The sequence below is a fragment of the Mugil cephalus genome, chromosome 18 (assembly GCF_022458985.1).
Source record: "Mugil cephalus isolate CIBA_MC_2020 chromosome 18, CIBA_Mcephalus_1.1, whole genome shotgun sequence".
In the NCBI taxonomy this organism is placed as follows: Eukaryota; Metazoa; Chordata; class Actinopteri; order Mugiliformes; family Mugilidae; genus Mugil; species Mugil cephalus.
In genome coordinates, this window is record NC_061787.1 from 14,241,605 (window position 1) to 14,259,613 (window position 18,009).

Below are 18,009 nucleotides of genomic sequence, written 5' to 3' on the forward strand. Positions count from 1 at the left end.
TCATATTCTGCCCTCACGCCTGCCACACATCCCTCCTGTTCACCTACCCTGGGGTGATGGCGGTCATGGCGTGGTGCTTGTTGCTGTACCACACCCGATAGTTGTGGGTGATCTTCCACGCCGTGACGAAGGGCGCACCGTAGTCAGCCAGCAGCCTCTCGTTATCTGCCACAGGAAACAGAACGAGCGATCAGCGAACGTAACTGGATTTACAAAGTCGATTACAGGTTCATTACGGCCTCTCTGGGGCATCGTCGCAGAAGATGGGACGGAAAGACGAAATGGACCGAGCTGAAGATGCAGAAACACCTGCAGAAAAGTGAGTGTTTTGTTTCCAGCTACCTTGCTGTAATGCAGAGGACAGTAACGAGTGGAGGTAGAGGGTGAACTGGGCTCTGATCCACTCGTCTCCGCCCTCCCAACCCGTCCCGTCCAGGAAGACGTCGTCTCTGTTCTCCGTCACGTGTTTCACCAGGTAGTCGGCGAAGCGCAGGTCTGCCGTCGTCAGGCTCAGGACCTTTCGGAGCTCCGGGTCCTGGATCTGGATGCGAGCTTCCTCCACCTGCAGCGCCAAAGACCGCCGGTGATTTAAAACACTTGCGGCTCAAAGCGGAAATATTCAACACGCGCACAAAACTTACTTCAACAATCGCGTCGCTGAGGTGCCTCTGCTGGCGGAAGAGGATGTTGGTCGCCCCGGCAACGAAGCCTCGCACCGACACGTCTGACAGGAGGTGATGCTGCTGCAGGGCCATGTAAGGCAGGCAGAGGTAACCCTGGCAACGACAGGAGGCAAAGGTCGCTGTGTTAACGACTGGTGACACATCAGAGGCTCGTTTAAACAAATCAACTTGCTTTTATAGAAGTTTAGTTTAAGAGTTTAAGAGGCAGAGCAAATATGTACACAGCAAAAAGGGAATTTCATGAAAGCGAAACATCTTTGTATCAAAGTAATATATCTTATATTTAATTCAGAGACGAGAACTTTTTTTAAGAGTTTTTCTCAAGCAAAAAAAGTCATTGGCAGATGAATAAAAGATGATTTGATTGAATATAAGAGTGTTTTGCTTCTTTCTAGTGATGCTGTTTGTACCCCATTACATTTATTAAAAAACAAACATAATAAACAAAGTTTTGGGGCATTGTTGTTGTCAAAGAAGAAGAAGAAAAAGACGAACAAGAAGACGACAACATAGAAGAAGAAGGTGACACGTGTGGAACCTAGTTTCGTGAAGAAGGCTAAGAAGAAGAAGAGAAAAGTAGAAAAAGACAGCAAAATGATGACAACAAAGCAGAAGAAGATGACGCATATGGAAGCTAGTTTTGTGGAGAAGACAATGAAGAAGAGAAGACGGTAGAAGACGACAACATAGAAGAATAAGACAACAACTTAGAAGAGAACTTGGAAAACAAAGACGACAAGTTTTATTCTTTTTCTTTTGTGTCTCGGACTCAGTGACTCCCACAGACCCCATCTTTGTTTGGTAAAATCAAACACACTAATCACTGGTAGGTTACCTTGGTGAAGATGGCGAGTGGCAGGCCGTACTGGTCCTCATCCAGACCCGACACCAGGCCCTGGCTGACAGCTCCCTGATCGCTGACCGCCTGCGGCTGCACAGTGATGGGCGTCCCAGGTTTGGAGTCGAAGGCGTCCGGGAGCCCCGGCTCCGTCTCGGCTGCCTCTTTAGGACCGGTTTCCTCCAACACGCTGGGGTCCAGAGTCTCCCAGTCGCTCTCGGAGGACTCTGGAGAGGTGCGCGTCGGGGGCTTGAGGTGGTGGTTGCTGTCCCCCTCCGTGCTGTTCCCGGAGGACAGGGCGTCTGAGGCCGACTGGGCCGTCTCCAGCTCCAGGGGGGTGCTGGCGATGTCGGTGGCGGACACAGAGACGAACTCCTCAGCTCCAGAGATGCTCTCCACCAGACTGAGGTCCTCCGACACGCTGCTCTTAGGTTTGTAGTGAGACGAGTCCACCAGGCCGTGCTCAATCATACCTGCACGAATCAAACTCTTAGAAATCATCTTAGAAACGACACGAACGAACAAAACCAGTCAACACTGATCCCTCCGTCTTCCCTTTTGAGTTACTGACCTGGAAACAGCGATAAAACCGTCATCAGAGCTCCAACTAGTCTGTTGACAGGAGACACATAGAACAGGACCTGCAAACGTGATCAACAAAAGATGAAAACAACTGATTTGTAGGATCAGATTTCACATGTGCGGCTAGAAAGGAGGAACGATTCGTATCAGTTTGAGGTCTCACCTTCTTTTCCAGCAGAATAAGCTTGAAGAGGATGAGAACCTGAACAGATAAAAATAGGATTTACTGAGTTTTAAGAAAAGCCTGGTTTTTCATTTAGCTTCTTAAAATGATCTTGTCATTTCCCACCTTGTGCCTGAAGTGCAGTATTAGATCTCTTGGTGATAACCCTGAGAAGAGAGGATCAACAACAGAGGAGGAATTTACCCTCAGAGAAATATGCATGAACATTTTTGTGATCACATGTTCTCACGCCACCAGTAACAACAAACAACAAACATGGCTGCTAGACTCCCCGAAAAGGAAAAAATACAACATCCGTCCGGTTCAACGTACCTAGATAAACCTGTGATCCCTCCAGAGAGGATCCCCTCAGCGAGCCGTTCATGTGATCGTAAAGTTCCTGCAGAGGACACGGGACATGAGTGGAGTGAGTAACAGGAAGGTTACAAAAATAAAATATTAAAAAAGAGGTTGGATCGGAGTGTTTTCTCACCTTTAGGATGGAGATCTGTGAAAAGTCTTTCTCCTCGAAGTAGGCGTGCGTGATGAGCTGCAGTTTTGCTTGAAGTAGACCGTAGAGAGGCTGGAAATGTATCATCAGTCATTTACAATACGAGCCATAAAAAACTCACGGGACAAAGAAGAGGAACTTTCAATCTGCAGAAACAACAATCACTATTTGCAGATTTTAAGTAAAAAACTATACTGAGAACAATCAAAGGAGTTAGAAAAGCAGCAGCCTAGATTTATTCCCATATAGATTCTTTCTAAACTGAAGTTCATTGGTAACTTCTGCAGCATTTAACATTTAATCATTCAAAGAACCAAGAACCTCATTATTGTTTTTAATTATTTTCTTAAAAACAGACAGTTTGATTGTTATTTGGACATAAACACTTTGAATGCTCCACTGTGGGATAAGTTATATGATTATCTTATCTTAGGGCTCTTAGATGCATCTCCTGTTGTTATTTTAATGCATTTTCACAAAAATATATTAATAACAAAAAATAATGGCTCATTCATAACAATAAAATAATTTAAAAAAATGTAAAAATAATTCTGTTATCAACAGGACATGTTTATTTTTAATTTAATAGTAATGACAAAACAATTAATTAAGTCAAATTTGAATTATTTATTCTAGAAATGGATCTAATAACCTTGAGCTCATTACGATGCAGGATTTGGAGAAAAAAAAGCTAAAGGAATAAAAGACTATTTCTTAACAGTTTCAGATCAAAATATTTAACGACTCATAAGGTCGACGTGGTCTCACAGCGAAGCTTTAAAAAAGAGCTGATTTAAATCTTAAATATGAATCTGCGTGGAGACGCAGAACAGAGCCTCGCTGGAGTCAAGATGCCAGGAAATAAGAACAAAACACATAAATCTCCTCCTTTTCTCTCCAAATGACCCCAGTAAGGTCACAGTTAACATTGTACAGCCTCTGTGACCTGACTCCTGATTCAATTCTGTCGTTTTGTTTTAAGATAAGTGCATCATCCCCCCTGGCTGACTCACCACTCGACTGAGGACACAGACGCTCTTCTGAACCGTCTCCCTGGTAACGTCAGCCTGACGGACCTTCAGGGCCTGGAGGCATTAAAAAAAAAAAAAAAAGTTAATTAACAAAACTCTGTGCAAATGTCTCCAGCAAACAGGAAATACCAGCTTCAAAACTATGCTCACGATGATGCCATCTAATTACTGCCATTAAAATGACAGAAAGTGTAATATGGACAAACCTTTGCTTCTATTTGGCGATAGCAGGAAACTCCATAGACACACTTCATGTCTCCACTGAGGGGCGGCAAGTGGAAATACACAGTGTCTGCAAAACAAGACGACAAAGTGACATCTCTATGTTAAAAATATATGATGCAATTATCAGCTGTTAGTGGTTCTCACACAGCGGTAGATAGAGACAGAGAAAGCTGCAGTTCATTTGCACAGAGCACGAAACGGAGATCTGATCTCAAGCTCCGGCTGAGGACGAGTGTGAGACACACATGCACCAGTCAAAGGTCCGGACTCAGCTTCTCATTCAGTTCAATGAGAATGTGTGACCAGAGGGAAACAACAGGTTCAGGACAGACTTAAAGTGATCGACAGCAGGGATTTAAATCAGCCGCCCGTCAGCTGCCAAACTGGATAAACTAGCAACCTGAAGCCAGGTTTACAAGCAGCTCACGGGTGCTGGTCTCCCTCCCTCTATGTCAACAACCCGACAAGTTTGGATTATTAATTACGAGTGTCACATGATTAAGTTCAAATGTGACTTCTCTCTAAGAGCAGAACGTTTTAAGGCAGGTTTTCTGACCACGTAGTTGTTATTCAAAGCTGAGTATTTACATATTCAAACGTGCTTCAGGGACATCTTCATCTTCTTCTTCTCCCATGTTTCCATCATCATCATCATCAGCTTCTTAATTGTGTTCTTCTATGTTCTATGTTATCCATTTACATTTTCTTCATTGTCATGTTGTTTACTTTCTTAATCTTTGTTGTCTTCTTCCTCTTCCTCATTTTCTTCTTTGCTCTTCACGCCCATATTTCATTTATTCGTTCATCTTGTGTAACTGCTTGTTGAATCACTGACTGTGTGGAATATTATAAAAAAAGAGAAATGTTGAGAACAACTGCACCTTCTTGTCTTAAGCTCTGTATAAAACTGAAAAATATAATAGACCACAGATACTGTTTAAACATGAAAGCACAGACAAACTAAATCAAGCCATTTGTTTTTTGACCAAAAATGTTGTTTGGATCCTTACTGCTAATCAGAGCCACAGGCGAACCAAAGGGAGAAACCTCAACTTCTTCGTTTCATGTGAGGAGAATTTTATAATGTGGTTAAGACAGCCGACTCTTAAAGGTTAGACTGTGGACGTCACGGATTAAAGAGGAGGCAGCGACGCAGGCATGTGGACAGAGGGCGACACAACAGGCCAGGACTCAACTCTCAGCTGAAGACTCCACAAAAAAAGAGGCCTCTGACGATACATTAATGTCTAATGACAACTGAGTTTATCTCTTTCTGACAAGTCACGACGTAAATATGAACGGCTGCAGGATTACCAACAACAGAGAAGAGGAATGTCCTTCTGAGAGCCTTTTTCCTACTGCGTATTTCAACTTCCACGAGGCGCCATAAATCTGAAAGCTACAAATCACTCTGATCATGTTCACTGATATTTATTCATGCAATGATTCAGTCACTCAAAGACGGATCTGAAGGACTAATCTAATCAGACTTAGGTACTCAGTGTAAGGTTTTGATAACCTGTTCAACAGGAATATATTAGCTCCTAATAATAATGTCAGAACTCGATCGAACGGTTTCTCTCTGGTTGGAATAAAGCCAAACTTCCTGAGCATGTTTGCCGAATGTGGGAAAAACATCAGGCGACGAGATTCCAGGAAGGACAGAAGCTTGGAGGTGGTAAAACAACCACTCGTTCAAACAACTGTTTGAAAGGATGATAAAAGACAGAATCAATGAGTGAATAGATCCATGTCTTCGTCTTCTTTTTGATCTTCTTTGTCTTCAACGTTTTCTTCTTCATCTACATCTTCATCTTTATCTTCACCTCCTTTGACTCCTTGGTTTTCATCCTGTGTTCTTCTACATCGACTATATTACTTTTTATTTTCTTCTTCTTGTCATTTGTCATTGTCTTCTTGTCTTATACGATTTCTCCTTCACCTTTTTCATTTTCTTAATCTTCTACGTTGTGTTCTTCACCTGCCGCTTTATCTTTTTCTTCTTCCTTATCTTCACCTCCTTTGTTTTTTTTCCTTTCTTCTTTCCCCAGTGTCCATGTAAACATATCCGGCAACTTTAGGTCGGGTTGATTAATTCTGAAACTGCTGACCTCCTGGATTTTCACCAAGAGAACCTTTAAAATTTCCTTATCTGACAGTTTTTAATTGTTTATACAGACCCATATCCACACGGACACTTCTGAACATACTATATGTGCAGTCAGCTATGAAACCGCTCCTTTTTCTTTGCATGAACATTTCTCTTTATCTGTGACAGTATTTGTTTCCGTGTTAACAGTAGCATAAGCTTCTATGGTATTCCTCTGCAAACACTACCCAGTCCTATCAGTGAGTCTGTTGGTTTTATGAGCTGCAGAGCAGAGCGAGTCAGTCACCTGTATTATCTGTTTTTTTCCAACATAGGACACAAAGGAAAGGTTTCTTCCACGATTCGAAATGTAAAACTGAGACGAGAAGCTGCTGACCTAAAACCTTCCTGTGAAACTAGGTTAACCAGCTGAAAGTCACAGAGTCCTGTCCTGTGTTGTATCTGTAGTGCTGCTGATGGGTGGAGTTTTACAGCCAACAGTCTGGATGTGGTTCAGGATGTGAACCACAGGACCGTCACATGACAGCAGACGACACGCAAGTCAGCAAACTATATAGCGCACCCAGTTCAGCCTGGATACTCGGCCTAATTTGAAAAGCAGGCAATAAGTCTGACTTTCTGCACGTTCCTCGTGTCAAATTTCACACCTTTTAAGGCATTTTAATATATTTCAATGATAAGGTCTCCATCAAATCCAGCAAATGATTGATTTTATTAACATTTATGTGCTAAGGAGCGTCATAAAATCCCTCCAAACGTTTGTAGGTGACTGATCAGCAGTTACCGGAAATGTTAAGCTGTTTCACAAGAGAATCAAAACAGATACTGAAAACAAAGCTTAAAGTACTTGTGCAACTCACTAGCACGTAAAAACGGACCATTTTCTCGCATAAATAAACGCACAGTTGTGTGATTCCTGCTTCAGCTGCATAATTGGGTTTTCTCGTCCACTTTCAGGACTCGTGCAAACAATTTTTTAAACATTTTTTAGCAATAAAGTTGGAAGTTGAAGACACAGACGTTGCGTAGATGACATACCCTCTTGGTAGTTGTGGGCTCCGTCAGGAAGAGCCAGGAAAGGGAGGTATTTCCACTCTTCTGGCAGCAGGTTGCTGTCATGACCCTCGTCTGGCAGCAGCGGCGGGTACGAGAACTCAACCTGAGGAGAGAAAAGAGGGAGCCTCGTAACTCTCCTTTAATTCTCACAACACATTCCCCTCCGGCATTTCAGGTTCGCTGAAGGCTGCCGAGATAAGGGAAAATAAATGGAAGTAAAACAAACTTTGAGAGAGAGGAAGAGGGTGTAATATGTAGGTCTGATGAATGACTGGGAGGTGAAAGCCCATCGAGGATCAGGCTACAAAGCATTGAGCCAAGTTGGCGTCAGTGGAGCGACAAAGTCTCCAAGAACACAACGAGGAAGCGGAGACAACCTTAAGAAAGCTCTGGACTGGAAGACGAAGTCCACAGAAAGTGGCAGATGCTACCAAATCACCCAAAGTGCAGCCAACTGTGTCTGGTTTTTAATATAATTTGGTATGCTTGTTTGATTTGGAATAAAATATACCTCAATGTGGGTGGCACCGGATAGCGCCATCCTGGCTTCATTTACCTCCCAGCTAATTAAAAAATGGTCAAAGATGTTAAGCTTGGTAAGTCAGTTAGCAACCTGTCAATCAATGTAACCATTCACTTAATTATGCGAAACGTTAAGACATAAATGGAGAAATTAGCTGAAAAGACCAAAACTATTTTTCTAAACATGTGCTGTAAAGCTGGACGTTTTAACACAGAGGTCTATGGGGACTGATTCCAAAATACCAAATAAAGTGGTTTTCCTTTCAATTCCAGCAGAACCTGTTTGTTTCCTTTTCACCACATCGAGCCGTTAATTGTTTTTCCTCCAGCCACACTTAAACCGGCTCAGGAATCTGAGCACTTCTGTCAACTACCGTCCGAAAACAAAAACTTTCCAACCAAAAACCTAAAAAGTTTTTAAAATTTTTTTTTTTGTAAAATTATGAAGTCTGAACATCCGCTTTGGTCACCAAAGTTTGACAAAAAACCATCCTGGATAAAATATTCGCGGTGGAGTCGTGCCTCAAAGCCGAGCCTCATGCTAGCAGTGGAGGTTAAGAGCCTCTGACGAGATTAACCTGAAACCTGCTGGTCCTGAACGCCACACAGGCCCAACGACACATGGTTGACTCCTGCAGAAGGAACTCCCTCAGGGCAAGGAGCTGCTCCTCACCCGTCTGAGGTGATGCTCGCTATCGAAACACATCCGCGAGTAGAGGCGTAGTGACACGTCTGGTTTCATTTTTAATTGAGAAGCCAAAACGGTTTGGCGTTTATAATATTACAGGTTTAAGGTCAACATCTGGATTTCAATCACTTTTCAGTCTCCAATCCAAAAATCTATGATAAATTTAAATTGGTCCTCCAGAGTCAAGCCTCTGAATAATTTTTCGTTTTTGGATCTTGGCCTAGCTTTGCAGCAGATCATTCCAAGCATCTTCTAGAGTCTTAAAATCGTTATTACAATCTGTTAACTGACGAAGGCAATGTGGCAGCAACTTTAATTAAACTTGACTGCGACTTAAAATTCGACTGAATCCCTAGAGCAGATCTACTCTATAACAGTGTTTTACCTCAACACCTAAAAGCCAATGGACAGACATCCTCTGTCTGTATCATAGCAACGCTCTTATTTCTAATTTCGTAATTTCATTCTGTGCTATAGTTTTGGACTTTTCTCAAGTGGAACATATTTTATATATATTTTATATATTACATATTTTTCTTTCATTATGTAATGCCTGTGCAATAATTACATTATTTTTACATTATTTAGCTATTTTTTTAATTAGCTCCCACACATTTTATTTTAGTTGCATTCTGCTGCATCCACGAATAAAGTTTCCCGTAAAAATACCGAAACGCACGTGAAGACATGCCAGCCGAAGCAGATGGACACTGGGTGAATTAGAAGCGGAGGGCGGCCGACGCAGAGGCAGGCGGACGGATTAAAGAGCCAGGAACACAATCTTCTGATGCCCAGCGGGAGATCGCTGACCCCTATCAGATAACCTCCACCACTAGAGGCGACAGGCCCATTTCCAGCCCACAAAGACCGTACACTGTGTGCTTTGTTCGAGCTTCAGCCTCATCTTTTCATCAAAAAAACTGCTGTTTTATCTTCCGCCGGGCAGAGCAGCTGCTTGAAAGGCCACAGAATTAAACACAGATGGAGAGCAGAGGCAACAAGGGGGAGCGCTGTTTGGTCTTGTGGCTGCCAGCTTGTACATTCAATACATTTTAAAGCAGCAGCAGCAGAAGCAGCAGCAGAAGATAATTTAACTACTTAGCAGGTGTTTAACAGAGCTTTTGTTGTGCAAGAGGCGAAAGGTCGTCACGTGAGCGAGTACATCTTTGCAGAACAGGTTTAAACAGACAAAGTCTGAAGAGTGGTTGAGTTTCAGGTGCAGGAGGAGCTGATGTGACGAGACCGTGGATCTGTGTTGTCGGTCAAGTCGCTAAATCTACTTGTGATTTGTGCACGTTTTTCACCTTTCAGACTTTATTTCATTAACGCACACACCTCATGTACACGTTTACCATCTGAGAACATGTACAAAGACTTTGAAGATATGTTGTGGAATCGTTTTTATCTCTTTGAGCCAAAACACAACACTGTGAGAACATCTACTCGAGAATTTCCAGGTTAAGAAAGAGGTTAAACTCTCACTTATCGCTCACAAATATGAGGCATCTCTGTTCTAGAGGCAAATCGAACAACTTTGCTATTTTACTTTTTTAAGAGTTTTAAAATAAATGCAAATGCTTTTTGCCTAAAAAAGTAGCTTTTTGCTTTGACATTTTAAAACGCACACTTGCACTAAATGAATGTTGCTTTTTATTAATACAAGCACAATTTTCATTTGCAAGTAGATAAAACAGGTGTCTGCTTTGAACAATTAGAAACTGAAACATAAGTCCTGCAGAAAGAATTTGCCAGCAGCAGAAATGTCGCTATTTTAGGAAGTAGTGTCAGGGAAGACACAGGTTTATCTATTCAGGGTGTTGGAAGTTGCAATGAGATTGATATCTGTGCAGCAGGAGACGTGACAACAGATCTGCGATCATATGCAAGATTGCAATATTCACACTAACGATCGATTTCATTGTTAGTTAAACAAACATTTACTCAACAAAATTTAAAAAAAAAAAAAAAGGAAAGTGGTGAAAAACTCCATCTTTGTTTCATTTTATCAACATCAGGATTAACACATGAAAACATATTGAATTCAGAAGAATTTAAATCTGAGAAAGGCTCAAAAAAAAGAAGAAGTTGACAAATACGTCCAGATTTATCCAAATCCTTATATGTGACAACAGGGGAGCAAATAATCTCACATTTACCATTAACTCTATAGTTTTACTTGAAAACCAACACTAACAACTGTCAAATCAGTTACTGATGGTTCTCTCCTCATGCACTAATTGATTAATTGGGCAAATGATCGCCCAATTCATCAATCAACACAAACTGGGGGATGAAGATGCAGTCTGTAATATACAATGTTAGCACTGCTGTTGAATACACTGAAGTGGAAAGATGTCCAAGTTGTCAACAGAGAACATGTTACATAACCCTATGAGCCCAGAGCAAACAGCTGATGTCAGTCTCTCCTCACCCCCAACACAATCGTTACTATTTCTATGACTACTGGTATTATTATTATGTTACAATCATTGATATTATTATATAGTCAGTGTCCAATTAAGATGCAAAAAAGACCAGTCGAAAAGTCCAATTGTCTGCATAATAACCCCCCACTCAAACTAAAAACAAATGTAGTGGGAATGTGCCTTTATATGAGTTAAATGAGAAGAGCCAGTTAGCAGTTAGCTGATGTTAGCATGGAGCAGCCAGGGTTCACATACCTGACAGCCCTTTTTGTGGTGAAATCCAACCACCACGATGTGCAGCACCGGCCCTTTCACTTCGTCTCTGCCGTGCGACTCCATTCCCCCTTGTGTCGTGGCCGTCCGATGTTGCTGTTTAACGGGGGGTCGGATGTAAGCACGGCGACCACAGCCGACTTGTTCGCTCCTGAATCGATGACACAGACCACAGACAGACAGACAGGAGCAGGGATGTTTTTTCTCTTCCGCTTCGTCTCACTGCGCCAAGAGCACGGACGAGGAGCGCGAGCGCGAGAGCGAGAGCACCCCCTGACACGTACTTCCGTATTCGACTATTTTTAAATCTGCAGGCAGAATAGCGTGAGTTTCACTTTGGCTCTCGGGTTGATTCTTAAAGTTGCGTCTACAAACAAACCGTGCTCTTGTCGCACATTTGAATTAATAATTAAACACAGTTAAATATATATAATGAAGTAAGCTTCATCAAATAAAATCACGTGCAGAATCAGAGCACTGCTTATCAGCTAAATTAGGTCATTACGTTTTTAGCACCCCTCATTTATATATTTTATCTTTTTTTTCTTCCCATTATGCTCTAATTTGTCTTATTATTGTATTATAATAAACTGCCACAAAGATGTTGGAGCATTTTTTTATACACCAGACTGGAAAAAACGGGTACTCTGGTTTACTCCCACATCCAAAGAAATGCTCGTTAGGTTAGGTCGTTAGGTCGTGACTCAAAATTTCAAAATCCATAGGTGTGAGTGTGCCTGGGATTGGCTGAGAATAATATGTAGTTTAAAATTGTGTTTTTGGCTTCATGAGGAAGTGCTCTGTTTCTGTAATTTATTAGACTCTAGCACTTACATATCAAAAGTCATAGCACTGTTTAGGCAGGAATACCTATATTATTGTGTTGATAAGGTGCCACTGAATTGATATGTATGCTGCAAATTCTTTAGCCCAGATGATGCTATATTTATATTTCATACCATTGTATATATATAGCGGGTATATGTTGTACAGGAACTTTTAACTACATCTATCAAATAAATGAACTGCAAATTAAATCAATATTCTCATTTAAAAAAGTGACATGAATAGAAATGATACAGAATCTGTGGTGGGGAACTGTCTTGACCTAGACACTAGTCTCTTTGCTGCACTCAAAGAATTACGTCATTGATATTGAGCGGCATGACCTGCGCCATCTCGTGGACATAGATGGAATAACATATTTTAGTCATTTGACATTCATGTTTGATGAATTCTGTAAATTGGGTGTTCTGTTTACTCCATAGAAACACGTTCGAATAATAATGTGCGTGGCATAATTACATTTTACTGCTGCAGTTCGAAGATTGACTCTGATTTGACTGATTTAGTCTGGCGAGTGAAGTTCTGTTATCGATTGGTTGTGACTGCACAGGAAGTCTTTTGACTGAACATGGCGGCTACTCCAGCAACAAACCCGTCACAACTGCTCCCATTGGGTTTGTAATCTTGTATAATGTTACGTTTGTGTTTCAGTTAGTGTACAATGTGTGGTATTAAAAGCCACCGTGCGGTGGTTGGAGTTTGAGCTGCGGCAGATAAATCTCTGTTCACGGTGTATTCAAATCTAGCATTAGCATCATGCTGGCGGGTAGCGAGCTAACGTTACAAGACGAGGCTGCTCGGCGTGACTTCTACATGTCTTCTACATATCCACACTGTTTGTTCTGTTCCTCCTGAAAAGTCAGCATGGAAGTGAACAGTTCTATGTTATCTTACCTAATCTGAATTGAGTAGTTGATCCATAAAACAACCCAACAACGAAAACATCAGTGACCCAGAAACCATGATTGTTATTCTAAGAGTCGCAACTTTAAAAAAATAAAAATAATTTAAAAAATCAGTTTTTCTTTGTCACCTGAATATAGAATATTGTCATTTATTTTTTTACTTACTTATTTGGAGGGGCGGGGGTGAATTATTTTATTTTACCAACTTATAAATATTCTAGTACACCAAATATGAGAATAGTTCTGTGTGAATAGATCTTTTTAAACTATTTACTTAGTAACAAAATAAAATCTTTCAATGTACAGGATATAATAAAACTGCTACAACTGGTCTATCCAGGGAAAATATAAAAAATCACTTATGAGCAGGGCTGTGTACAAAACATCGTATCTAGGCAAGAAAGCGTGAATCTGATAATTCGATAAATTAAGAACTGAATGCTTAATTCAAAAAATGTGATTTTGTAATTTTGCTTTCTTTTTGCAGAGCTTGTGGACAAATGCATCGGCTCTCGAATTCACATTGTCATGAAAACCGACAAAGAAATTGTCGGCACCCTTCTGGGTTTTGATGACTTCGTCAGTATCCTTTCTTCAAAAGCATTTCCTGTTGAATATACTGCATCACTGTGTTGTTTGTTTGTTATATCTTGTCTGGTCCTTCACTCAGAGTTACAGATATGGTCCTGGAGGACGTGACGGAATTGTAAGTGGACTTTTCTTGTGCTAGTGGTAGTTTGGTTCATTGCTGACAAACAGATTAAAAAATTGATTTGATTCAAAGGTCATCAGAACATTCACCTTCCATATGAGCCACTAACTTCTAATCAACTTGTGCATTTGTAACTATATGTGCGACTTAAATGTGTATTTTTAATCTTTGTATTTTTAAACCTAGTTATTTATTCTGTTTTTAAGTGTTTTTAGCACATTGCAGCTTCAGTTTTATCTTACCATCATCTTATTTGTGTTACATACACGCTTATACACAAATGAGAACAAGATTATAAAACCAAAATCACACAGAAAGCTCATGAGATCAATTTGCAACAACATAATTTAAAACAAATAAATAACTAGATAAATCTTGAGGAGGGATCAGAGAGATCACAATATGTATTCAACTGGTCCCAGTTTTTTAACAACTTAATTTAATTTTAATTGTAATCTGTCTCTAATATTCTCCATTTCTCTCTCTATATATATACGTGTGTATATATCTCTTCCTTGTGTTATGCCAAATACCTTAAATCCCTATATATCTGCTCTTTAGGTATACGCTAGAGTTTAGGATCAAACCTAAAGTAAAAGTCCTTTCTGATGATCTACAGTTTTTAGTCGGTCTCAAAATATATGGGAGAGTCCCCCCAGCAAACCCTTTTGACTGTTGCTCGGTTTATGTTTTGTTCCCATCTTAACTCATTATTTATCTGTGCTCCAGTGAAATCACACCAGAGGGACGGAGGATAACCAAACTGGACCAGATCCTCCTCAATGGCAATAACATCACCATGGTATGAAAACACAGGAGCATTTTCCTTCATTCTGAATGACAGCAGCTTCATATCATGTCTTACAGTTGTTTTCAAATCTTCACAGGATCATTTATAATAAAATATTTTTTCTCCTGCAGCTCATCCCCGGAGGAGAAGGACCAGAGGTTTAAGACACTAGAAGTGGAAGTGTTTTTTTGTTGTCGACTCATGCTTTTCCTGTTCTGTGTTAATGTTCCTTTGTTTATTATGTAATTCCTTCGAATTCACGAGGGAGGAAAATATTTTTGTAATCAGACTGTTTGATAAGTGCATCACATGTCTCACATGACAAAAGCCTGTTTTTGTTACGAATAAATGAGAATCTCAGACAAACTGAAAAAAAAGCTTTTCTTTATTCACTCATTGACATACAACTTAGTGCAAATGTTGGTACGGAACTTAAAAGTGTTAAAACACCAGCAGTGATGATCATCTCTAGGTTTATTGAGTAGGAAAATCTAAGAAACTTATTTCTAACTTTTTTTTTTTGGTTTTTAATGTTTTATGACTGGCGCACATGCAGCGCGACTCAACAGAGAGAGCTAATTTATACTGAATTGACCTGATGATCAAATACAGCTGAGGATTCATGAATCCGTTCCAGTGGTGCCTCAAGAACATCTCCTCATTTTTCAGCCTCAGTACATGGAGGGCTTCTCCTCTCCTTTCGGGTTGGTTACCTTCTCCAGATTTTTGTTGATGATGTCGTAAAGCTCGGCCTAAAGAGGAAAAAAAAAGTTTAATTTTTGAGATCTGTTTAAATGCAGGGCTTTTACTTGCAAATGTTTAGTATTTAAATTAACATTGTATAAAGTAGTTTGTGGCGTTTCTTATCTTAGTCTTAAGATAATGAGTCTTAACGTGCCATTTGAATGTAATTATGGTGCATGTTTCAGCCAAGGGGAAAAAAAACCTGCACACAAATCCTTGATCACTGTCAATTCTCCTATGGCCACTCGCATATTCAATCCAACAGAAATAATAAAGAAACTTTAGGCACTTTAGTAAATATTTATTTACTGTATTGCACTTGAGGACTTTTATATGATGACATTGGTACTTTTATCAGAGTGAATAGTCAGTTTTTAACTTACATAGAAGCCACGGATGTCCAGAACGATCACCCTGATCTCAGAGTAGATGGTCTCGTCCTTCTCATGGACAAGTGAGCGGTAGTCCATCTGAGGGCAGAGGGAGCAAAGTTAAACGTGTGATAAAGTTATCAAAGGTTCGAGGCATATATTATTCGATAGTTTCCTTCGTTGTAGCTTGCGTCCAGGCCCTTTCACTCCTACTTTAAAAAGTTGTAGTTTTTAGCATCATGTCCCAGAAATAAACATTTGTTATGGACAGTCAATCAGCGTAACTAATAAATCAGATGAAAACTATCTTGGACACATTTATTACCGGTTCTTGTATAGAATAAAATGTAGAAATTCACCGGATTTATCTGATAAGATAACGACTCTGTTATCACTCACCACATGTGTATCTTTGGAGGCTTTGGCCACAGCGTCCCCCCTCTCTGAAAAGTACCTGGATGTTGAAACAGAGAAGGACACAGATGTTGGAAAGAGGGTTTTTTTGTTGTTTTTTTTTTTTTACTCAAAAACAGCTTCTACCCCAGGGCCATCAGGCCTATCAACCAGAACAACTAAGTCATTATAAGACTGTGAAATGGTGCCTTTCCGGGAGCACGGCAGTTTTTAACACTGTATTTTTTAACTTTCATTAACATTAGCATTCATTATTCTGATGCACGTCTGTTATCATGTCATTGTTTATCTTTTTGCAATGACAATAAACCCTCCAACAAAGAAAAAAACACTGAACACATTTACACCCAACCTACTTGTTGATGTTGGTCTGGAAACCATCTACTTTGGTCTTTACTGCAGCGATTCTCTCCAGGATTTTCTCCTGTAGTTATGAGAATGAAGTTTATAAATTAGCACCGGTGCTTTACACACTGCATTAAAAACTAAATTTAAAGAACAGGAGAAGAAGAAGTGAACCTGGATGGCAACTCCAAAGTCATTTCCATCTTCTATTTTTGGAATGAGATGCTGAATCCAGCAGGACACCTACACAGGAGAACATCCAAATAGGTCATGATGGTCATTTTTAAATTGTTCACCTTCAATATAAACTTAATTCAGTGTCTCAGAGCAGAAACAGCCTCAACCGGAGCGACTGCGATTGACTCACAACGATGATGGTCTCTCGCAGACCGACAATCTCTGGTTTGACCATATCGAGAAGCTTCATAATCTTCTCATTCCCCTTGATGAAGCCACATTTTGGAGCTGAGGATCACAGAGGAGAGCGGAAGCTTTAATTTAAACTCTCAGACACCACGTCACTGTGCAGCTTTTAAAAAGGCGTTACCTTTCTTTTTTTTCTTCTCGTCGTCCTCGTTCTTGTCGGTCTCCATTTCCTGGCAGAAAAGATTTGTGTTAAAAACGTAATAATGACTTTGTTGTTCTGCACACTGTGGAGCATCAAATCTGAAGGAGATACAGTCAGTCATGGAGGCACGGATGTGTAATTATCAGTCTGAGTAAATCAGACCTGAAGGTGGTCTCACCTCCTCCTCGGGGGTCGGAGGGTCAGGGATGGGAATGTCCAGAGGAGCCTGCAGCGAAGACATGTCTGTGATGCTGAAGGATTCATTCTGGAATAAAAAAAAAAAAGAAAGGATGAGAAGGATGCAGATCAGAAACAACAGGTCAAAGGTTACATGAGGTCAGATGTCGCACCCTGAGCAGGGCGTCCAGCTGGATGATCTTCAGAGGGATGTAATTGGAGAACAGGTTCTCTGCCTGGAACCATAAAACGCAAAAAAAGGAGGTCACGTTAAAGCTACATTTCAATAAAGAGTCATTCGCAACGATAAAGAATAAACCCAACAAACCTCACTGTATAGAGACTGGCGGAAGTTATCCACCTGCAAAAAAAGAAAAAGGAAAAGAAAGTTTTGGAACATTAAAGCTGCTGACTCACGTTTATTAAACATTGGGGATTTACTTTCGTTTTCATAAAGGGGCTTTCCGCTCCTCTGCCGCTTATTAAGAACAGTTTTTTTAACAGGTTTGCTCTCAACATTTAAAACTCAACCCGTATAAAATTCTTCTTCTACTTCTAAAGCTTTACTTTGAGTCTGTCCTGCTCAGACGGGATTTCTGTACCTGTACACGGACTTACCTTTCCTGCGCTCGCTCTGCTGATTTTCATGGTCGACGCCTTTGACATGACGGAGCAAACTAATCACCCTAAAGATGATGTTATAATAATAATAAATATATTCGTCGTGTATTTTAAATGGACGCGAGCGAGTACCTCTGCAGCACGGGGACAATAAGTCTCGCTGGTGTGGCTTTTCTACTATTTCCTCATTCACTTTAGTTTCGGTTTGATATCGCACGATGCGGCTTGCGCCACCCACTGTCTCCCTCCTCCTCTGAAAGTAGTGCGACTAGAATTTAAAGTTTAAACACTTACTTTAACGGCGAGACTTTTAAATACACAAACGCGACAGGATCTATATAATGCTGAGCATCTGTAGCTGTAATAGTTTTCTGACCTATGCTGAAATTAAATTTTGAGTCTGCAAAC

The 18,009-nt window shown here is 40.5% G+C and overlaps 3 protein-coding genes across 3 annotated transcripts in view; 1 reads left to right on the forward strand and 2 right to left on the reverse strand.

The window, feature by feature from the left end:
• The window catches only part of avl9 (AVL9 homolog (S. cerevisiase)), a 22,546-nt gene extending 11,198 nt beyond the window's left edge, over positions 1 to 11,348 (reverse strand). The window contains exons 1-13 of the mRNA XM_047568073.1: positions 11,091 to 11,348; positions 7,182 to 7,302; positions 4,015 to 4,100; positions 3,791 to 3,862; positions 2,760 to 2,849; positions 2,600 to 2,666; positions 2,393 to 2,433; positions 2,267 to 2,305; positions 2,093 to 2,162; positions 1,519 to 1,994; positions 642 to 776; positions 343 to 562; positions 48 to 165 (exon numbers count right to left, since the gene is read on the reverse strand). Of these exons, the coding sequence (XP_047424029.1) occupies positions 48 to 165; positions 343 to 562; positions 642 to 776; positions 1,519 to 1,994; positions 2,093 to 2,162; positions 2,267 to 2,305; positions 2,393 to 2,433; positions 2,600 to 2,666; positions 2,760 to 2,849; positions 3,791 to 3,862; positions 4,015 to 4,100; positions 7,182 to 7,302; positions 11,091 to 11,174 (1,619 nt within the window). The 5' untranslated portion in view covers positions 11,175 to 11,348. The remainder of the gene's footprint in view (positions 1 to 47; positions 166 to 342; positions 563 to 641; positions 777 to 1,518; positions 1,995 to 2,092; positions 2,163 to 2,266; positions 2,306 to 2,392; positions 2,434 to 2,599; positions 2,667 to 2,759; positions 2,850 to 3,790; positions 3,863 to 4,014; positions 4,101 to 7,181; positions 7,303 to 11,090) is intronic.
• Positions 11,349 to 12,401: 1,053 nt separating this feature from the next.
• Positions 12,402 to 14,738, forward strand: lsm5 (LSM5 homolog, U6 small nuclear RNA and mRNA degradation associated). The gene is made up of 5 exons (XM_047568679.1): positions 12,402 to 12,568; positions 13,347 to 13,442; positions 13,538 to 13,565; positions 14,301 to 14,373; positions 14,493 to 14,738. Exons 1-5 carry the CDS (start codon positions 12,523 to 12,525, stop codon positions 14,523 to 14,525), a joined length of 276 nt encoding a protein of 91 aa, XP_047424635.1. The 5' UTR covers positions 12,402 to 12,522; the 3' UTR covers positions 14,526 to 14,738.
• Positions 14,729 to 17,811, reverse strand: psme2 (proteasome activator subunit 2). The gene is made up of 11 exons (XM_047568678.1): positions 17,599 to 17,811; positions 17,309 to 17,341; positions 17,154 to 17,216; positions 16,982 to 17,068; positions 16,783 to 16,831; positions 16,603 to 16,700; positions 16,410 to 16,478; positions 16,247 to 16,314; positions 15,876 to 15,930; positions 15,489 to 15,575; positions 14,729 to 15,113 (listed from the first exon to the last, which is right to left on the reverse strand). The coding sequence occupies exons 1-11, from the start codon at positions 17,644 to 17,646 to the stop codon at positions 15,033 to 15,035; spliced, it is 738 nt and encodes a 245-aa protein (XP_047424634.1). The 5' UTR covers positions 17,647 to 17,811; the 3' UTR covers positions 14,729 to 15,032.
• Between the last annotated feature and the right edge of the window lie 198 nt (positions 17,812 to 18,009).